Here is a 15,781-nt window from a genome sequence, read left to right on the forward strand (position 1 = left end):
TGTTGTTTTTTTTTACAATTCTTGCTGTACATAATACATTTATTTATTAGAACGGGAATGTGAATGTTTATTGCATTTACCTCTAAAATAAAATTAAAAAAATGGACTCACCAATCTTCCATTTTTTTGTATCTCAGACACTAAATAGAATACAACAGAAAAATCCGTGTAGGATATAATATGCGTGTCGAAATATGTGAACATCAAAGTAGCGCCAGAAAAAAAGCACTCCAATCAGCCAATCACGTTTCAGAATACTTTGATCTACTCGAGATGCTCATCCAATGAAAACGTTTCATGGTACAACTTCGAGCTCAGCCATGTTGTGGTTTTGAATGAGGAAGAAGCGGGAGAGGTTATCGTTTAGTGAGTTTATACACCGTATTTTTGTATTTGAAGTATTACATTGGGTTATTTTTGGCCCCTTGGTTATTTAAGGAACATCAATTGCATTGTAGAATGTTGTACTAGTGATTAAACTCAGTCAAGTGCGGATTAAAATCCTAATAGCTAAAGCCACATACAACAAGCTTGTTAGCTAGCTAGTTTAGCTAACCAGCTTTCAAGCTTGTTAGCTGTGCGAGCTAAATAACTAACTCATTTCATGGGAAGGAAGGGGGAAGGTAACCTGATTAGTAGTGTTGGTCAACTAGCTACGATTTACTTGCCCCGGCCGAATGACGTTGGGTGGCTTTATGTGCTTTTGGCTGCGCTGGCAGGCAGGTTGGAAGCAACCATAGGGATACCTTTTTTTCGCGGGCGGGAGGTTTTAAACTTCTCTAGCTAAACATGTTCAATAAATTTTACGAATGGATTGGAACGGGCTTCGCTAATCTCCGCTACGGACTGCCAGCTCCGGACCAACAGGATAACGTTGATACACACGGAATACAACAACGGCGTCCGATCAGGAGAAAAAGACCTATCGACTGGTAAGTTAAGGTTAATATTAGCTATAATAGCTGACTAACGTTATCTGTTATTATATTTGTTGTTTAGAAAGTTAGTTAAATAATTTCGCTTAGTTTCAGTTGGTGGTGACAAGGGATGACCAGTCAGTTTATTTTATGACATAACTAGTTGTCTGTTAGTTATGTCTGAGTTGTAAATTTGCTGTCTAGTTCATTAGAAATTGTGGTGAGATGCTAGCAGGTATGGCACACTTTGTCTGACATGTGTGAGTGGGTTGTTGAGCAATCAAACTTGCTTACTCAACAACCCCTATGTATGGAGTGGATTGTAACAGGTCGCTGTCTAAAGTGAATGTAGTTAACTAGCTATGAGAGTTCTAATGACAATACCCGCTATCACTGACTGGGTCTCTGGCTTATTCTCATTTTGAATGTTTTCCCCTTTTTCTCAAAGTTTGGAGGACGGAGAGGCTGTTGACCATGATGACCAAGCCCTAGCAGTGAAGAAATTCCGGATGGGTAAGCTTTGCTACAGCCATGGCCATGCAGTCATAAGCATATATCTTGTGTTGTCTAACATGTTCTTGGCACTGTGTATACTGTGATCTATAAACAAACCATGGCTCCCTGTCTTAGACTGCATGTATGTCTTACAGGGGATCTTGTTGATACAGTAAAGACTGCGGCTGAAGGGGTGAAGAGCCATAGTGCCGATGTGGCTTCGTGGGTACGGAACAGTGTGACCCCTACCTTGAGGAACATACTGCCTGCTTCCCCTGGTCCTCTAGAAGAACACCCAGGGGAAGAGCCTCCAGAAGAGCCCCTACTGGAGCCCTCAACCTTTGCACCCCCTCCCTCAACTGTCTGGGAAGAAACTGAGGTATTGGAGCTCTGTTTCAGGGCCCATAATTTGCAAACCATCTCGGAGTAGGGTGTGCTGATCTTGGATTGGCTTTGACTTTTAAAACATTATAAATACGAGCGGGGACCTGATCCTAGATCAGCACTCCTTCTCTTAATATACTTTTTTAATATAGGCCTAGTAGTAGATTTCTACGCATTCATTACTCTAGTTTACTGCAGTCCAGAACTTTGTTATATTCATATTGAACATTAATATCCTGTGTTTTAATGGTGGTGTTTTCAGGTCCTCGAGGTGAGGAACTCTACTCCTCTGGATGGGACTGTTGCTCCTTCAACAACTCTGAAATGGAAAAGCTCTAAATCAGGCAAGACTATTGTACATTTTCTAAACTCTGAATGTCTTTGCCGGCTGGAAATGTCAGTAATGTCGCTATGGAAATGGACACTCTTTTTCCTCCTTTCTTCACTGCAGAGTCCTATAGCATTGAGAAGTCGATGGTGGGATCGACGGTCTGCAGACGGAAAGTTTGCATGGCTCTTACACATCGTGAAGCACCCAAAACAAATGGGCACTCTGTCAGTATGCCTCCTTCCTCCAGCAGCACCTCTAAGCCATGTCCCTCTCCCCACCCGGGAAGGACCCACTTCAGAACACCTACATCAAATAGGTATGCTCATATTGCCAATAGATATAGGCCTTAATTTCTCAATGATGAAAAAAGTAATTCTGCTATTAATTAATCAAGCATTGTATGGGTGCTTGAAAACCTCAAATTAGATTGATTTTGAACCGTACCATTTCAAGGTTGTGAAAGTGTTTGATTTGAAAAAGTGCTTAAAAGTGTTTTATTTTCTGTGCGTGATAGTGCTCCATTCACAATAATCTAGTTGAATTCTCTGTCTGTCCGCAGACGGTTTACCTCAGCAGGGTTAGGTACAGGAAGCGGCTCCATCACCAGCATCTATGAGAAGACCTTCCCTATCCGCGTGGTGCAGAGTCCTTCACACGGCAGCTCCTCCTACCGCCTCCTCAGAGCCAGGGCTCGCTGCACTGCACAAGAGGTCAGATACCACCTACCAGTATTTTTATGGATCCCACTCGCTGCACCGTTTGCTGAACTTTTGCTATTGGGCTGTTTTGGATGAACTTTGTTATATTATTATTATTCTGCTTGTCAGCCAAGATAAACCTGAATAGATACAATATAATAATTTTCCCCCAGAGGGAAGTTTGGTTAAGATGTAATGTTGCATCTTTTCCATATCAAAGCCCCATTTATAATATAGTGTTGGGTCCTCTGGGTGTCTCCAGTCTGTCCGTGAGGAGGAGAAGGAGGTGTACAGACAGCTACTGGCCATGGTCTCAGGTGGACAGTCCTCCTCGTGTCACAACGGCAGCTCCCATGGCTTTCCGCACTCACACAGAGACTTGTGAGTACAACAACCACAAAGCCAAGACTACAGTCCTCTCACTTCCCCAGTCGACAAAGACAATTCAAATCCAATGTTTATTGGTCACATATACACATTTTTAACAGATGGTGTAGTGAAATGCTTGTGTTCCTAGCTCCAACAGTGCAGTAATATCTAACAAACTCACAACGATATACAAATCTAAAAGTAAAATAATAGAATTAAGAAATATATAAATATTAGGACAAGCAATGTCGCAGTGGCATATTCTAAATTACAGTAGAAATAGAATACAGTATATACATATGAGATGAGTAAAGCAGTATGTAAACATTATTAAAGTGAGTAGTGTTTCATTAAAGTGACCAGTGATTCCATGTATATGGGGCACCAGCATCTAAGGTGCTTGGTTGAGTAACTGGGAGGTAGCCAGCTAGTGATGGCTATTTAACAATCTGAGGCCTTGAGATAGATGCTGTTTTTCATTCTCTCAGTCCCAGCTTTGATGCACCTGTACTTCGTTCTAATATTTTTTATTGAACACACAACAATGGTGTATAGGTATAAAAGACAAGTATGCAATTCTTATCTAAACATGAAAGAGCGGACAGAAACAACAAGAGTTCTAGGTACAAAACAAATAATACAAAACAAGACATGCAGAACAAGGACATGTAGAAAGAAAGAGGGTAGATGTCGCCCCCCCCCCAACTGCTCGGGTGCCGGGGCCAGCACATGCTGCCTAAAGGTAGATTAAAATATTACAATTGAGAGTGCTTTAAAATGTACAAATTCACAGCGCCGACTGGTCCAAGTAAGAGAGGCAAGGCTGCCAGATTTGATCAAATGTTGATCATTTATTGTTCAGAATATATCTAATTCTTTGTAAGTGTGCAGTGTTTGCCAATTCGCTGAGCCATAATTTGGTAGAGGGAGCTTCCCTCCTTTTCCAAAACAGCAAGATAGTCTCATTTCGTCAAAAAAGGTTTAAGTGATGAGTTGTTTTGGGGGTTTGGTTCATCGTTTTGGGAATCAGACACTCCCAGGATTATCAAAGCGGGTCTGGGTCTATTGAAGTCTAGAACTTCAGAGAGGATCCTAAGAATTCCACACCAATAACCATACAAGTTAGAGCATAAGGCAAAGCAGTGGAGTAGTGTACCCTGCGCAGCCTGACATTTATCACACATAGGGGATGTATCAGGAAATATCCTATTCAGTTTAGTTTTGGAATAGTGTCATCTGTGTAATACCTTGAATTGTATGAGACGATGTCTGGAGTTAATGGAGCAGGTGTGGATATACTCCAATCTATCTTCCCAGTCTGCCACAGAAATGTCCCTAGTTCTTCCTCCCATTTTGCCTTAATGGCATCTGTAGAAGGTGTGCTAACAGATTGAAGAGTGTCATATTGACCAGATATCAGTTTGTCTGAGGTGGGGCATATTTTTATGCATCCGTCAAACATGGAAGGTTTAGCATTCCCAAATGTCGGGAGGTGTTTTCTAACTTAGTCTCTAATCTGTAGGTATCTGAAAAAGTTACTTCTGGGAAGAGTATAAGTTTCCTTCAGCAAAGGTCCCTTCTATATATATAGATCCCCTATGGTATTTATCCCTAGCTCTCCCCGTCGCTCAAAGGTGTTATCAAGGTTAGCGGTGGCAAAGGAGGGATTCCTCGCAACAGGAAGCATGAATGCTATTGGTCTAAGATCAAAATTGACTTCAATTAGCTTCCAGATTTGGACTGCTATGTATAATAAGATTGTTACTATAACGTGACATCTCCAGATTGACAGGCGACAAAATCACAGCGCCAATAGAGAAGGGGTGACACTCCTCGCGCTCCATACTAAACCAGCTGGATGACGGCAGGATACACCTGTACTGACCTCGCCTTCTGGATGGTAGCGATGTGAACAGGCAGTGGCTCGGGTGGTAGATGTCCTTGATGATCTTGTTGGCCTTCCTGTGACATCGGGTGCTGTAGGTGTCCTGGAGGGCAGGCAGTGTGCCCCGGTGATGTGTTGGGCGGACCGCACCACCCTCTGGAGAGCCCTCCGGTTGCGGGCGGTGCAGTTGCTGTACCAGTCTGTGATCTAGCATGACCGGATGCTCTTAATGGTGCATTTGTAAGAGTTTGTGAGGGTCTTAGGGCCCAAGCCAAATTTCTTCAGCCTCCTGAGGTTGTAGAGGTCGACCGATTTTAGGATTTTTCAACACCGATACCGGTTATTGGAGGACCAAAAAAGCCGATACCGATTAATCGGCTGGTTTTAAATTTTTTATAAATGTATTTGGAATAATGACAATTACAACAATACTGAATAACACTTATTTTAACTTAATATAATAGATCAATAAAATCAATTTAGCCTCAAATAAATAATGAAACATGTTCAATTTGGTTTAAATAATGCAACGACAAAGTGGAGAAGAAAGTAAAAGTGCAATATGTGCCATGTAAGAAAGCTAACGTTTCAGTTCCTTGCTCAGAACATGAGAACATATGAAAGCTGGTGGTTCCTCTTAACATGAGTCTTCAATATTCCCAGGTAAGAAGTTTTAGGTTGTAGTTATTATAGGAATTATAGGAATTATAGGACTATTTATCTCTATACCATTTGTATTTCATATACCTTTGACTATTAGATATTCTTATAGGCACTTTAGTATTGCCAGTGTAACAGTATAGCTTCCGTCCCTCTCCTCGCCCCTACCTGGGCTCGAACCAGGAACACATCGACAACAGCCACCATCGAAGCAGCGTTACCCATGCAGAGCAAGGGGAACAACTACTAGAAGGCTCAGAGCGAGTGATGTTTGAAACGCTATTAGCGCGCTAACTAGCTAGCCATTTCACTTCGGTTACACCAGCCTCATCTCGGGAGTTGATAGGCTTGAAGTCATAAACAGCGCAATGCTTGAGGCACAATTAAGAGCTACTGGCAAAACGCACGAAAGTGCTGATTGAACAAATGTTTACGCGCCTGCTTCTGCCTACCACCGCTCAGTCAGATACTTAGATGCTTGTATGCTCAGTCAGATTCTATGCAATGCAGGACACGCTAGATAATATCTAGTAATATCATCAACCATGTGTAGTTAACTAGTGATTATGATTGATTGTTTTTTATAAGATAAGTCTAATGCTAGCTAGCATATTACCTTGGCTTACTGCATTCGCGTAACAGGCAAGTCTCCTTGTGGAGTGCAACGAGAGAGAGGCAGGTCATTATTGTGTTGGACTAGTTAACTGTAAGGTTGCATGACTGGATCCCCCGAGCTGACAAGGTGAAAATCTGTCATTCTGCCCCTGAACGAGGCAGTTAACCCACAGTTCCTAGGCAGTCATTGAAAATAAGAATGTGTTCTTTAACTGACTTGCCTAGTTAAATAAAGGTATAAAAAAATAATTTGGCAAATCGGTGCCCAAAAATACAGATTTCCGATTGTTATGTATACTTGAAATCGGCCCTAATTAATCGGCCATTCCGATTAATCGGTCGACCTCTAATAGGGAGAGATTGAATATGTCCATAAAGACACCAGCCTGCCGGTCTGCGCATGCTCTGAGGACGCGGCTAGCAATACCGGCAGCCTTGCGCGGGTTAAAGCGCTTAACTGTCTTACTCACGTCAGCCATGGAGAACAAGCACCCACAGTCCAATGTTATTATCCGAGGCTACCCGGAACATATCCCAGTCTGCGTGATCAAAACAAATCTTGAAGCATGGATTCCGATTGGTCAGATCAGCATTGAATAGACGTTAGCATGGTTATTTCCTGTTTGAGTTTCTTTAGTCATACTCAATGACATGTACTGGCAAGTTGATGCAAGTGCACATGTTTTCTACTTCTCCTTGGGGTTTATAATCCTACATTTAGTCCATACATTTTTGTGTACTGGTGCTCCATTCTAGTATTCTCCTCCCCTTTTTCTTAGTTCTGACCTGTGTTCGTCTCTCGCCCTCACTCACTCTCAGCACCAGCTTCCTGAATACCAGCAGACGTCTGCTCCAGTGTTCGTCCCCTGCCGGGTCAGGAGATGCCTCACGGGGCCCCAGTGGACCCCCAAGCCCCCGTCCAGAGTCCAGCCAGGGGTACAGCAACGTCCCCAGCCCAGGGGAGGGCTCCAGTGGGGCAGGGAACCAGCCATGCGCCTCTGACTCAGACCTCAGCCCCAGGGGACAAGAGCCAGTACAGTCTGCCCCTTCCCCAGTTACCATACTGGACACCTTTTCTCAGGACTCACAATCATCAGGTAATGCATGAGACGATCATTTTTCACTTCCTCCAAGGTGATTCAATTCGATTCATATTAACTTAGTTCATCCCTTTCAATTGCTCGTAGGGAATGAATAACGTTTATTGAATTGATGGTTGGATGCTGTAGAACCAATTTAGTGTGTTGTGTCATGTTTCAATTAAAGCCTACCTGTTTGTCTCTCCTCACCATCATGTAGTTGTGGTCACCTCTTGTCTTGTTCTGTACAGCTCATGATGGGGACTCCGTAATCATTGTGAAAGAGCAGAAGGGCAAAAGGCCAGACAGTTCAAGGTAAGCATTTTGAATAGTTTGTTTCTATTGTGGGTGTGTTATGTGCTTTGTTGTCCCCATCTAGCCTGGTTACTTTATATCTCTGTCTCTGCAGTGTACCATGCTTCCAAGCTGAGCTCTGGATCAAAGAATTGTAAGTTCCCTGATTCCTTACACTCATGATTGGTACCGTTTTTGTTTCTTGGTAGATTCATGGTTAGCTGTATATCGCCATGCACCAGTGCATACTAGATGCTACGTAGAAATAAAAATGAAACCCTCTTCTAACCCATTACAGAAGTTCTTTCCTCAAGTCAATTTGAGTGTCTGTGTTTCCCAGGTCTAGCATGTATGACTACCGTGCCCGGGAGAGACGGAGGCAGATAGAGGGGCAGGAGGCCCTAACTGCTCAGCTGCTGCGACAGGTACTTTCTCTGTCCTTCTCATTGGTCTGATGTCGCTCGTCATTTCAATACATAGTCCTACACATACCTCAGCCATGGTCCACAGAAATAACTTCTCCCTCTAGGCTTTATTCATCATTGCATACGAATATGAAATGAGATGCTCTTTTACCACTGAAATAAACATTCACCTCTGTGGCGATAGCTCTGAACCTAACCTTCTTCTGCTGTGGTCTGGGGGTCCAGCGTATCTCAGATGACAGCCAGCTGGGCCACAGGGCCGTGGAGCTGCATGTTAGAGTCCCTCTGGAGAAAGAGGTTCCTCTGGCTCCCTTCATAGAGGAACCCAAACCCACAGAGGAGAAACCAGAGTTCCCTGAGCTCACTGAGGTACATTCACTGTCTTTTAGTTTTGTCTATTGTGCGAAAGAGCATTGCCAATAAAATGCATTATTGTTAAGTACATTGAGGTGTTTTAAATGTAGTTTAAATCAATGAAAATGATTTGATCGCTGTGCGCATCAGGAATATACATAATAATAATAGATTGGATTTATATAGCACTTTTCTATTTAATTTAACTAGGCAAGTCAGTTAAGAACAAATTCTTATTTACAATGACGGCCAAACCCGGACGACACTGGGCCAATTGTGCGCCGCCCTATGGGACTCTCCATCACAGCAGGATGTGATACAGCCTGGATTCTGGTACTCAAAGCTCTTTACATAGCAGGGGAAAACTCACCTCATCCACCACAGTGACCATTTCTGTGCCAGAACGTTCACCACACATCCACTATCAGGAGGTGAGGAGTGATAGATGCCATTTAGCCTTTAGCTCAGCCGTCTTGTTTGTTTGTCCGTGCCAACCAGGATATGGAGGGGGAGGTGGGCCGGGCGCTGACGGTAGGCAGCCAGGACGAGGTGCTGAGTGAAGGCTTCAGACTCACCATCACACGCAAAGACCTCCAGACCCTCAGCCACCTCAACTGGCTCAACGATGAGGTGAGAGCTCATCACACTGCTTCTGCTTGTCATGCTGCTGCCTGCTCATTTTTCTGTGCCTAATGTGAGTTGTTCTTATTTTAGTGTGTGAGTGACAATTGAGTGTACTGGACACGTGTCTAGAGTGTACTGGACACGTGTCTAGAGTGTACCAAAAAAAGCCAATACTGATTAATCTACCAATTATTTTATTTATTTTTGTGTGTCTATGTATGCATACAGTTGGAAGTCAGAAGTTTACATACACCTTAGCCAAAGACATTTAAACTCAGTTTTTCACAATTCCTGACATTTAATCCTAGTAAAACTTCCCTGTCTTAGGCCATTTAGGATCACCACTTGATTTTAAGAAAGTGAAATGTCAGAATAATAGATTTATTTCAGCTTTTATTTATTTCATCACATTCCCACTGGGTCAGAAGTTTACATACACTCAGTTAGTATTTGGTAGCATTATCTTTTCGTTTAACTTGGGTCAAACGTGTCGGGTAGCCTTCCGCAAGCTTCCCACAATAATTTGGGTGAATTTTGTCCCATTCCTCCTGACAGAGCTGGTGTAAAACTGAGTCAGGATTGTAGGCCTCCTTGCTCCCCCACGCTTTTTCAGTTCTGCCCACAAAATTTCTATGGGATTGAGGTCAGGGCTTTCCTCCCTCATGATGCCATCTGTTTCCTCCAGCATCTTCACAAGGTCCTTTGCTGTTGCTCTGGGATTGATTTGCACTTTTCGCACAAAAGTACGTTCATCTCTAGGAGACAGAACGCGTCTCCTTCCTGAGCGGTATGACGGCTGCGTGGTCCCATGGTGTTTATACTTGCGCACTATTGATTGTACAGATGAATGTACCTTCAGGTGTTTGGAAATTGCTCCCAAGGATGAACCAGACTTGTGGAGGTCTACAAAATGTTTTCTGAGGTGTTGGCTGATTTCTATTGATTTTCCCATGATGTCAAGCAAAGAGGCACTGAGTTTGAAGGTATGCCTTGAAATACATCCACAGGTACACCTCCAAATGACTCAAATGATGTCAATTATCCATGACATACATTTCTGGAATTTTCCAAGCTGTTTAAAGGCACAGTCAACTTAGTGTATGTAAACTTCTGACCCACTGAAATTGTGATTAGTGATTTTATAAGTGAAATAATCTGTAAACAATTGTTGAAAAAATTACTTGTCATGCACAAAGTAGATGTCCTATCCGACTTGCCAAAACTATAGTTTGTTAACAAGAAATTTGTGGAGTTGTTGAAAATAGAGTTTTAATGACTCCAACCGAAGTGTATGTAAACTTCCAACTTCAACTGTATGTACAGTGGGGCTAAAAAGTATTGTCAGCCACCAATTGTGCAAGTTCTCCCACTTAAAAAGATGAGAGGCCTGTAATTTTCATCATAGGTACACTTCAACTATGACAGACAAAATGAGAGAAAAAAAATCCAGAAAATCACATTGTAGGATTTTTAATGAATTTATTTGCAAATTATGGTGGAAAATAAGTATTTGGTCACCTACAAACAAGCAAGATTTCTGAAACTCACAGACCTGTAACTTCTTCTTTAAGAGGGTCCTCTGTCCTCCACTCGTTACCTTTATTAATGGCACCTGTTTGAACTTGTTATCAGTATAAAAGACACCTGTCCACAACCTCAAACAGTCACACTCCAAACTCCACTATGGCCAAGACCAAAGAGCTGTCAAAGGACACCAGAAACAAAATTGTAGACCTGCACCAGGCTGGGAAGACTGGTAAGCAGCTTGGTTTGAAGAAATCACATGTGGGAGCAATTATTAGGAAATGGAAGAAACACAAGACCACTGATAATCTCCCTCGATCTGGGGCTCCACGCAAGATCTCACCCCGTGGGGTCAAAATGATCACAAGTGAGCAAAAATCCCAGAACCACACAGGGGGACCTAGTGAATAACCTGCAGAGAGCTGGGACCAAAGTAACAAAGTCTACCATTGGTAACACACTACACCGCCAGGGACTCAAATCCTGCAATGCCAGACGTGTCCCCCTGCTTAAGCCAGTACATGTCCAGGCCCGTCTGAAGTTTGCTAGAGAGCATTTGGATGATCCAGAAGAAGATTGGGAGAATGTCATATGGTCAGATGAAACCAAAATATAACTTTTTGGTAAAAACTCAACTCGTAGTGTTTGGAGGACAAAGAATGCTGAGTTGCATCCAAAGAACACCATACCTACTGTGAAGCATGGGGGTGGAAACATTATGCTTTGGGGCTGTTTTTCTGCAAAGGGACCAGGACGACTGATCCGTGTAAAGGAAAGAATGAATGGGGCCATATATCGTGAGATTTTGAGTGAAAACCTCCTTCCATCAGCAAGGGCATTGAAGATGAAACGTGGCTGGGTCTTTCAGCATGACAATGATCCCAAACACACCGCCCGGGCAACGAAGGAGTGACTTCGTAAGAAGTATTTCAAGGTCCTGGAGTGGCCTAGCCAGTCTCCAGATCTCAACCCCATAGATAATCTTTGGAGGGAGTTGAAAGTCCGTGTTGCCCAGCAACAGCCCCAAAACATCACTGCTGTAGAGGAGATCTGCATGGAGGAATGGGCCAAAGTACCAGCAACAGTGTGTGAAAACCTTGTGAAGACTTACAGAAAACGTTTGACCTCTGTCATTGCCAACAAAGGGTATATAACAAAGTATTGAGAAACTTTTGTTATTGACCAAATACTTATTTTCCACCATAATTTGCAAACAAATTCATTCAAAATCCTACAATGTGATTTTCTGGATTTTTTTTCTCATTTTGTCTGTCATAGTTGAAGTGTACCTATGATGAAAATTATAGTCAGCCTGCCACGCAGTCTCCTCGTGGAGTGCAATGTAATCGGCCTCCAAAAATGCTGATTACCGATTGTTATGAAATCTTGAAATCGGCCCTGATTTTAAATCGGTCAACCTCTAGTCTATAGTGTGCTGGACAGGTGTGTAGAGAATCTCAACCAGTGGGTTGCAAGTGTCTGCGTAAAATATATATATATATTGTTTTAATGAAAACGACTTAAACCAGGTAGAAATGATAATGAATTTACATTTAAAATATTTGAACCTCCTGATTTATTTAATATATTCAATATAGAGAGATTAGCAGCATTCTGTATGGTTGTTTTGTGGTCTCAGGCCAGTGAGTTTAACATACTTCATCAAGAATATGGGAAAAATTGTATTATTGACAAATGAAAAACTAACCATATAATTTATACATTTACTATCAATATAGCATTAAATTGTTTTCCAGATTGTATTTTGGTGATTCTTTTTCGAAATGTGAGTTGGGTCGTGACAGAGAACCTGGTTCAATTTGGGTCTTGAGGAAAAACCAGTTGAGAACCACTGCAGTGTTGTACTGGAGAGGATGTGTACGCAGTGGTGTACTGGACAGGATGTGTACGCAGTGGTCTACCTATGGTGTATTTTCTTCATCCGTTGCCTCTCCTTTTTACTCTGCAGGTGATCAACTTCTACATGAACCTGCTGGTGGAGCGCAGTAAGGATCCCAGCCTGCCGACGGTCCACACCTTCAACACCTTCTTTTTCCCCAAGCTACGCAGCGCAGGCTACTCTGCCGTACGCCGCTGGACCAAAAAGATGGACATCTTCTCAATGGACGTCATACTGGTGCCTGTCCACCTGGGGGTGCACTGGTGCCTCTCTGTGAGTACTGAACAGCAGCCCTGTTATAACTAACTATTATACTGCAACTCTCCTCCAGTCAGCAATGCCTGATTCCATCTAAAGAGCCGAGCTGTACTGGGCTGGCCTGGAACCTTTCTGGAAAGGACGGTGTCAAAACAAATGATCAGAGCCAGGACAGTGTGGTTCAGTTCGGCAGTGTGATGTGTATTTTAACATCCTTCTCTTCGCAGGTAGTGGATCTCCGTAAAAAGAGTATCACATACTTTGATTCAATGGGAGGGAACAATGATGAAGCCTGCAGGATACTGCTGCAATATCTGCAGCAGGAAAGCAAGGACAAGAAGGGCAAAGACCTGGATACCGCAGAATGGACTGTGCAGAGTAAGAAACGCCATGTGAGTGTTATATCTAACAGGGATCTCGGTCAACTCAACCAACATTCCTTAACACATCACTGACGGATGTTCCCATCTTTTAACATTTATCTCCAAAATATTTCTACCATTAGGAGATTCCTCAGCAGATGAACGGAAATGACTGTGGAATGTTCACATGTAAATATGCAGAGTACGTCACCAAAGACAAGCCAATCACATTCACACAAGTAAGTACTGTAAAACTTCAATAAATATCCCAGGAGCCAAGCTGCCCCTGTGTCTGTTAGAGACAGGCTTGTATTGGAGGCCAGTGTTTAATACAGTCTGTGTGCAAAGCCCGGGTCACCCTGTTATGATTCAGTTTAATGTTCTATCACCAATAGCCCTGTTTGATATTCAGAACACTGTATGGAATACACTGCATCTGTTTCAAACGGGATGAATTGATTAGTACTTCACTGGTTACATGGACAGACTTGCGTTTTGACAAGCATGGATCAATAATTTAGCGTGAGGTAGAGATTCTGTGAAATTCTACTGGAGCAGACTGGCCTAAAGCGGGCACGCATCGTTTTACACCCGGCACTTGTAAGAGACTGCCGTTTAGTTGCTCAAATGTGAAGCGATGGCCGGTCACTATGAGACCGCGACGTGCTGGAGACTCTGGGTTTAATGGAAGTGTTACGGTAAGCATGAGCAGTCCTGCCAGTACAGGAATGTCCTACAATCCAATGACTTGACTATGAGTAACTAACTCAATATTTCCCTTCCCTCCAATTGACAGAAACACATGCCCTACTTCAGGAGACGCATGGTCTGGGAGATATTGAATCGGAAACTGTTGTGATGAAATCATGGAGAGATTTTTGAACTGATAGCTACAGTTTGCTCAAGGGGAGGTGTCTGCAATGATGATGGTGCCTAAGACGCTGTGGCTGTTAAGGAGGATTCAGGGAGGAGGATTCAGCTGGTCCGCTCCTGGGTGGGAAAGAGACTCAGAACAGGGACCTATGACCTTAATCTGGTGGAGCTCTGAGGCCCCACCCACAAATCCAATCCAGGGGAGGATTTGACTTGAAAGGAGGAATGGAATGGAAAAGCACTACCTCATCTCAGTGTTTTATGTTGTGGTCCACTGTCACAAGTTGGGAAGTCTGGGGTCATTTTGTATCACCCAGCAAAGTTTGAATTGGTGTTGTTTTCAATAACAAATCATACTCATCAGAACTTCTGTCTAGTGAAGTTGGACCAACCAGTATTTTGTCACTGATATTTTTGTGAACTACTTGAGGACAGCTCAAAGAAAGTTTGGTGTTCTGACGCTGACACCTTATTTTTCTAGTGTATGGTTAACACCCATACCTGGTTCATGGTTCACACCCATACCTGGTTCATGGTTCACACCCATACCTGGTTCATGGTTCACACCCATACCTGGTTCATGGTTCACACCCATACCTGGTTCATGGTTCACACCCATACCTGGTTCATGGTTCACACCCATACCTGGTTCATGGTTCACACCCATACCTGGTTCATGGTTCACACCCATACCTGGTTCATGGTTCACACCCATACCTGGTTCATGGTTCACACCCATACCTGGTTCATGGTTCACACCCATACCTGGTTCATGGTTCACACCCATACCTGGTTCAATAAACTGGTTCAGTCAGAGAACACAGATGCGGTGACATTCTTTGATTTATATCTGGACACCCACATTTGATTGTTTTTAGCTAAATTGAAAATATGCAACTAATTACGGTACGTGTACCATTACCTCAGAGTATAATTTGTAAAGGGGTTGCTGTTGTATTGTACTTTTATTTAACTAGATAAGTTAGTTAATCATTTCTTATTTACAATGATGGACGATGCTGGCCCAAATTGTGCGCTGCCCTATGAGACTCCCAATCACGGCCGGATGTGATACCGCCTGGATTCGAACCAGGGTGTCTAGTGACGACTCTAGTACTGAGATGTAGTGCCTTGTGCCACTCGGGAGCCCCATACTTGAGGTGACAGTAATATCTTCATTGGTAATTGGACCCCAAAACAGATAAGCTGCAGTGATGCTTCCTTGTTCAAGAGACCTACAGTTCCACAACTAAATTGTAACTTGAAGTTTAGTCTATTTTGTTTAAATAAGCAAAGCAAAAAAACAGTTTAGGGCTTTCGTCAGGATATTTTCAACAATGTACGTACAGTTTCTTGGATAATGTATTTAATATACAGTTTGTACCTCGATCAATATTTTTTTGAAATAAATCAAGTATTGTGTATATGCCTCTGTATGTTCATGTACAGTACACCTTTCCAAACAAAGTAATAAAAGGCACATGGACAAAAACAATTTATTTAAAAAAAGCACCAAGTTCAAAAACATCAAACCAAAAAAACCTCTTAAAGCTGTGTTTGTCTAGAACAGGACAATTAAGACCTGCTAGTGTGGCACATACGTGAATAAAAGTACAATCACTAGAACCCACTTCTCTGCAAACCTTCAAATCCTAAATTGCAGCAAGATGATTCAAGTGGACTCTGTATGTGAATCACGTGTCACTCATTCCACGGAGAGGAATCTGTTTTTTT

The 15,781-nt window shown here is 42.7% G+C and overlaps 1 protein-coding gene across 1 annotated transcript; it reads left to right on the forward strand.

Moving 5' to 3' along the window:
• Nucleotides 1–319: 319 nt before the first annotated feature.
• Nucleotides 320–15,469, forward strand: LOC139416819 (sentrin-specific protease 1-like). Its single transcript, XM_071165903.1, has 17 exons — nucleotides 320–932; nucleotides 1,366–1,430; nucleotides 1,568–1,791; nucleotides 2,059–2,140; nucleotides 2,248–2,443; nucleotides 2,687–2,837; nucleotides 3,088–3,206; nucleotides 7,174–7,451; nucleotides 7,685–7,748; nucleotides 7,843–7,881; nucleotides 8,068–8,152; nucleotides 8,378–8,521; nucleotides 9,005–9,136; nucleotides 12,624–12,827; nucleotides 13,040–13,204; nucleotides 13,318–13,413; nucleotides 13,971–15,469. Exons 1-17 carry the CDS (start codon nucleotides 790–792, stop codon nucleotides 14,031–14,033), a joined length of 2,250 nt encoding a protein of 749 aa, XP_071022004.1. The 5' UTR covers nucleotides 320–789; the 3' UTR covers nucleotides 14,034–15,469.
• Nucleotides 15,470–15,781: the final 312 nt, after the last annotated feature.

The sequence above is a fragment of the Oncorhynchus clarkii genome, chromosome 9 (assembly GCF_045791955.1).
Source record: "Oncorhynchus clarkii lewisi isolate Uvic-CL-2024 chromosome 9, UVic_Ocla_1.0, whole genome shotgun sequence".
Taxonomy (NCBI): Eukaryota; Metazoa; Chordata; class Actinopteri; order Salmoniformes; family Salmonidae; genus Oncorhynchus; species Oncorhynchus clarkii.